General features: G+C 32.8%; 1 protein-coding gene across 1 annotated transcript; it reads left to right on the forward strand.

Moving 5' to 3' along the window:
• Nucleotides 1–2720: 2720 nt before the first annotated feature.
• LOC141590443 (protein FAR1-RELATED SEQUENCE 5-like) lies at nt 2721–3727 on the forward strand. Its single transcript, XM_074411035.1, has 2 exons — nt 2721–3411; nt 3495–3727. Exons 1-2 carry the CDS (start codon nt 2721–2723, stop codon nt 3725–3727), a joined length of 924 nt encoding a protein of 307 aa, XP_074267136.1.
• Nucleotides 3728–6000: the final 2273 nt, after the last annotated feature.

The following is a 6000-nucleotide window of genomic DNA, read 5'->3' on the forward strand; positions in this document are numbered from 1 at the left end:
GATTAGCGCTTTCTTTGAAAAGTAGAGTTTTGCGAAAAACAAAAAATAAGAGTGTACATGTGAGCAATATCAAACCTAAGGAACAAAATCAAACCACACGAAACAAAATCAATCGATTTCATCAAGAATCCTTCCTTAATTTGTAAATTTTTGTTTTTCGACATCAAATTTAGTGATCTAAAATCGGTTATTCATCATCAATTGCTGTGTTCGAAGCGCAAATCAGATTCAATTTTTTCAAACTTTTGCATTCATAAGCTATTCAGTTATTTTATGATCAAAACTTTGTAAGGAAAATCGAAATTGATTTCGTCATTCATCTGGAATTATTGTTTTCTACAGTCAATATTGAGGTATGTTCATTCAATGTTATTTAATTCCTTTCTGAATCGTTGTTGAATTGATTTTATGATGATGTTAAAGTTGAATTTAATCAAATTCAACTTAATTTTAGATTTGATTAAATTTAGTTAACTAGATTTAATGTCCAGAACCACAAAAACATTAATTTTATAATGAAAAGTGTTATATTAGGGTTTATAGTTTGTTTGTTTGATTTTAGGAGGATGATAAATGTAAATGTACTTTGTGGTGAGAAAAAATGTAAAAATAATAAGAAAGGAAAAGTGTGCAATTTGAAGTAACTGAAAAGTAATTTTGCATGTAATAATAATGTGTTGTGTTGTGGTGTACACGTTTCATAAGAAAATGTCCAATCAGTTTTATTGAAATGTGCATTATATATAATAAGGATGTGCAAGTAATTATTACCTTTTGCAAGTGGTCTTGCAACTGTTCACAATAAGTCACAATAAGTCAAATGACGGTTTATAACTTGTTATGTGGTGAAAAGACACAACTATTCACATTAATTTGAATATTACTTCTAAATGTACATTATATTAATTATAAAAAAATATGTTCCATCAAATAAATTGTCCACTATCTATATTCATAATTTGCATTTTCTGATAATTAGGTGCAACTAAAATATCATTAAGCACTGTTTGGAAAATGTACATTATATTATATTTAAAGGTACATTAAATTATTTAAAAAAGAACATGAAACATTATTTGGAAAATAAACGTGTTTTCAGTTTAATTCAAATGTCCATTACGTATTTTCATAATATGCATGTACTGTTTTATGCAAGAGATTTAAAAGCAGACCTTAAACGTACATTATATTATTTTTTAAGGTACATTTTATTATTTAGACAGGAATTTAAAATATCAATTAAATTGAACTCGTAATACATATAGTCGTTTAAATAACATAGATAACTGCAACCAATTTATTAATTACCATGATTATGTTTGTGACAGTTGAAAAGACACAACTGCTCACAAAATTTAATCTCTTATACTCAATTAATCCACTATATAAAGCCAAGAGTACACCACCGCTTTTCCATCCTATCTTCATTTCTAAAACCTTTTTCAATAACCAAAACCTTTAATCTCTCCAGAAAACTACTTAATTTTCTTTAAAAAAAAAAACAATGTCTTACTCTAAATGCAAAATAGCCCACTACAGGAATGTTGCTGACAAAGAAAATTTCGTGAATAATTATAGGCAATGGAAAGTAGGCCAGTTTTCTTCAAACTGGATTGTTGGAAGAAATATTCCTGTGGAGATGAATGTACCATCACACAGTCGTCCTTTACATAATTTCCTTACTACTCCTGAATTCCTCCGGATTTTTTTTGACCGACTTGTGAGGCAAGAGAAGAAAAACATGGCCGAGGTGTGCAAGGCCTGGTCAAGTTGGTTCATTATAGGGAACGACCCAAAGGTAATTGAAAGGGATTATTACCAAAACGCGGTTCGGGGAAATGAAAATGGAATAATCACTATCACAAAGAATGATCGGGTGCTTGAAAGATACTGCCTTTGCAGGTGTATGTCTAGTCATGAAGAAATAATTAGACATCATAAACGACAAGTACGACAATATAAAAAACACAGACAGGAATATGAAATTAAGGAGCATTCTGGTGATGAGGATTATTATGACTCCGACTGTTAGATCAGTTTAGAAATATACTACCTCCAATCCAATCCAAACTACCCACTTGCTTTTGGGTGGTCTTCGAGGCGACACTTTGACCGCGTTTTCTTCCTTTATATATAATTTTTTTTTTGCAAAAAATATAATTTATGAAAGATATTTTCATAATACAACTAAATATGTAAATTTTATCGTTCAAAGTTTTATATTTGTCTGTGGATTAACGGTCAAACTTTTCAAAGTTTGACCTCCAAAAAGCAAGTGGGTAGTTTGGATTGGATTGGAGGGAGTATTAAGTTAGTTTTCTAGTATATTGTTATTTTGTATTATCTTGTGTTTTTTTTTTTTCAGTATAAGCCTTAATAGGCTTTATGCTTTTGAAAGTCTTGAATGGCTTTTGTAAATATTTCTAATATTAATGAAATAGTATTATGTCTATTTGTTTATTTACTGTCATTAGCATTCAATACATTTTATATATGCTATATCAAAATGGACAACAATATTTCCTATGAACATTAGCAGTAAAATAAATGTTCCTTTAAAGGCATGATAATGGACATTGGCATGAATACATTATATATGAACCTTTATTTGTACGAAATAAATTACCAATATTTTTAGAGCATATTAGAATTGGATTACTGCATTATTGATGCAATAATATTCAATATACTTACTTACTTAACTACTGTTGAAGCAGACAATGAGTACAAGTGACGCAACTACGTCTTCTTCTACAAATAACAGCTTTAAGACACCAAGAACAAGAATTGAAACATTAAGTGCACTCCAGTACATTCCATTCTGTCCAGAGGAAAAGAAACCTAAAGTAGGACAAGTATTCGAAACACTAGAATCATCAGAGTTATTCTACAAAGATTATTGTACAATCTGTGGGTTTACGCCAAGACTTGCAACAACAAAAAGGATTAAAGGCAATGAGTTATCAAACAGTTTTGCATTAAGGAATGTTGCCTGCAATAGGCAAGGTGTAAAGGAAAGTAGGAAAAGGAAGAGGACTGATACTGATACTGATACTGCTGACAATGATGCACAATCTGATGTGACAGACATAAGCCGTGTAAGGCCTATTACAAGAATTGACTGTCGTGCATTAGTGCAGTTCAAATACCAAGAAAATGGAACTTATATTGTTACCAGATTCGATGAAGCCCATAACCATCCACTTGCTTCGCCAGAATCTACAATATTCTTGAAAGGAAACCGAAAAATGACAGAGGTACAGAAACAATTTGTCACAAAGGTAAAGGTGCTAAAACTAGGTGGTGTGAAAGCCTATAGAGGTTGGAAGGAGCTGTGTGGAGGTTACGACAACATTGGTGCTACTGAGGTTGATTTCAAAAACTTTGTCAGGGACATAAAAATCTACATTGGTAATTTTGATACGCAAATGTTTGTTGAGAATCTTATTGGAAAAAAGACACATGCAGTTCATTTTACTTTGATTTTATAGTAGATGAAAACAAGTGCCTGGCTGGAGTGTTTTGGGCAGATCCGATCTGCATAAAGAACTACATGCTGTTCGGTGAGGTGTTATCAGCAGATGCTACATATGTAACAAACAAGTACGATATGGTGTTTGTGCCTTTCACAGGAGTTGATCACCACAAAAGGTGCATAAATTTTGGAGCTGGATTGATAGGTGATGAAATTATTGAGTGTTATAGATGGCTGTTCAAGACATTTTAGGAAGCAATGAGTGGGTGCCAGCCGAGAATTATAATTACTGATCAGGACAAATCAATGAAGTCGGTAGTCCCGGAAGTGTTTAAGGAGTCAACACACAGACTGTGCATGTGGCACATAATGAAGAAACTAAGAGAAAAAGTCAGTTATCAACTGTTTTAAGATGAGGATTTTAAGACCAGGCTCAATAGGTGTGTTTGGAACAACCAACTTGAGCCTGATGAATTCGAAGAACAATGGGGGAAGATAATGACTGATTATCAACTTGTAGAACACGAGTGGTTTTCAGATTTGTACGATATCAGGGAATAGTGGATCCCTGCCTATTTTAAAGATGTTTCCATGTCTGGCTTGATGAGGGTTACTTCTAGGTCTGAGAGTGAAAACAGTTTCTTTGACAAGTTCCTCACACCTCATTTGACCCTTATTTAGTTTTGGGTGTGCTATGAGAGTGCCTTGGAAGCACAAAGACACAAGCAGTCCAAGTTGAACAGTGAAAACAAACACTCTGAAATCCCACGGAAAACAAAATCAAACCTTGAAGTCCATTCTTCTGAAATATACTCGCACAACATTTTCAAAGACTTCAAAACAGAATTGGTTGCAACTTTGTCTGATTGCCGTTTTGAATATGTGGAGAAGATTAATGAGATAAAAATATATATTCTAACATACTTGCAGATGCCAAATAAGTCATGGAACGTAGCATATTCACCAGATAACATGGAGATTACTTGTTCCTGTTCTATGTTTCGTAGAAATGGGCTTGTTGTGCGAGCACCGCTTTGGATTCTACACAACCAAGATTTTCGAAAAAATACCGAGAACAAAGTACATAATGCAAAGATGGACAAAAGCTGCAATGAGTAAGCTGTCTTTGATAAAGATGGCAAACGATAGATGTCTCTCAAAAGTTTTCTCGAGGAAAAGTTTGAGTCTTGAGTATGTGGCAAGAGGTTTATTCTTGTGTCATCGTAGGCCGAGTGTGATGATAACGACATGAAGCTTTTGATTGAAAAACTGAGAGATATTAGATTGGATATGATTAGTAACAGAAGTGTTCCAGCAAAGAAGAAAGACAAGATGAAAGAAATAGATAAGTATGTGGGCTGCAAAATACCTCAGAAGTTGGTGATTCATGTTCCTAAAAAATCTAAAAACAAGGGTAGGACCAAGGGCAAGAGAATTGAATCACAAATGTTAAAAACCCTAAAGAAGAGAGGAAAAGAGAAGAGGCACTGCAAAACATGTGGCCGCCAAAGACACAACTCTAGGACTTGCAAAGAAACAAACCATCTGACAGGTATGTATAATTTGGTTTCTTATTAAAGCATATTACATTAATGTTAAATAATTATTAATTATACAAGTATAGCGCATAGTGTTTACCTTCCAAAATCATCACTCTTACATGGAGGCACATAAGCTCTTTGTGCAATGAACATTATGGTTGTTCTGAAGGCACAGATGAGAATTTCAGCAATGTATATTTGGTTAACATTAAACGTATATCAATTTAGTTGTTCATTTTGGCCATTTTCTCCTTATAAAATCTAATATTTAATTTACATTATGTTGCATATTTACCAAATACCACCATGAAGATGACGACGATGAAGGAGATGAATCTGATGATGTGGAGGACGACGATGAAGAAGATGAATCTGATAACGAAGTGGAAGATGCAAATTTTTGATTCAAGGATAGACATCCATATTATACACTACGAGAACATTCTTAAAGGCTTGTATGTACAATTCGATTTTACTGCCAAAGTACATTACTCTTATAGGCAAAGTATATTACATTTCTATTAAAGGATCATTATTATTGTTCTGCAAGGAACATTCTTAAAGGCTTGTATGTACAATTCGATTTTACTGCCAAAGTACATTACTCTTATAGCCAAAGTATATTACATTTATATTAAAGGATCATTATTGTTGTTCTGTAAGGAACATTCTTAAAGGCTTGTATGTACAATTCGATTTCACTGCCAAAGTACATTACTCTTATAGCCAAAATATATTTCATTTGTATTAAAGGATAATTATTGTTGTTCTGCAAGGAATATTCTTAAAGGCTTGTATGTACAATTCGATTTCACTGCCAAAGTACATTACTCTTATAGCCAAAATATATTTCATTTGTATTAAAGGTTCATTATTGTTGTTCTGCAGGGACATCATCAACTTGATTGGAATTGTTTTCCCAGAGTACAATAATTTTAAGGCGTTTTGCACAATAAACATTATTGTTGTTTTGCAAGAACATAA

This window comes from Silene latifolia, chromosome 7 (genome assembly GCF_048544455.1).
Source record: "Silene latifolia isolate original U9 population chromosome 7, ASM4854445v1, whole genome shotgun sequence".
Taxonomy (NCBI): Eukaryota; Viridiplantae; Streptophyta; class Magnoliopsida; order Caryophyllales; family Caryophyllaceae; genus Silene; species Silene latifolia.

Coding starts and splice junctions, on each gene's coding strand:
- LOC141590443 (XM_074411035.1), top strand. CDS start 2,721: ATGAGTACAAGTGACGCAACTACGTCTTCTTCTACAAATAACAGCTTT. Junction 3,412..3,494: donor GGACATAAAAATCTACATTG/GTAATTTTGATA, acceptor ATTTTATAGTAG/ATGAAAACAAGTGCCTGGCT.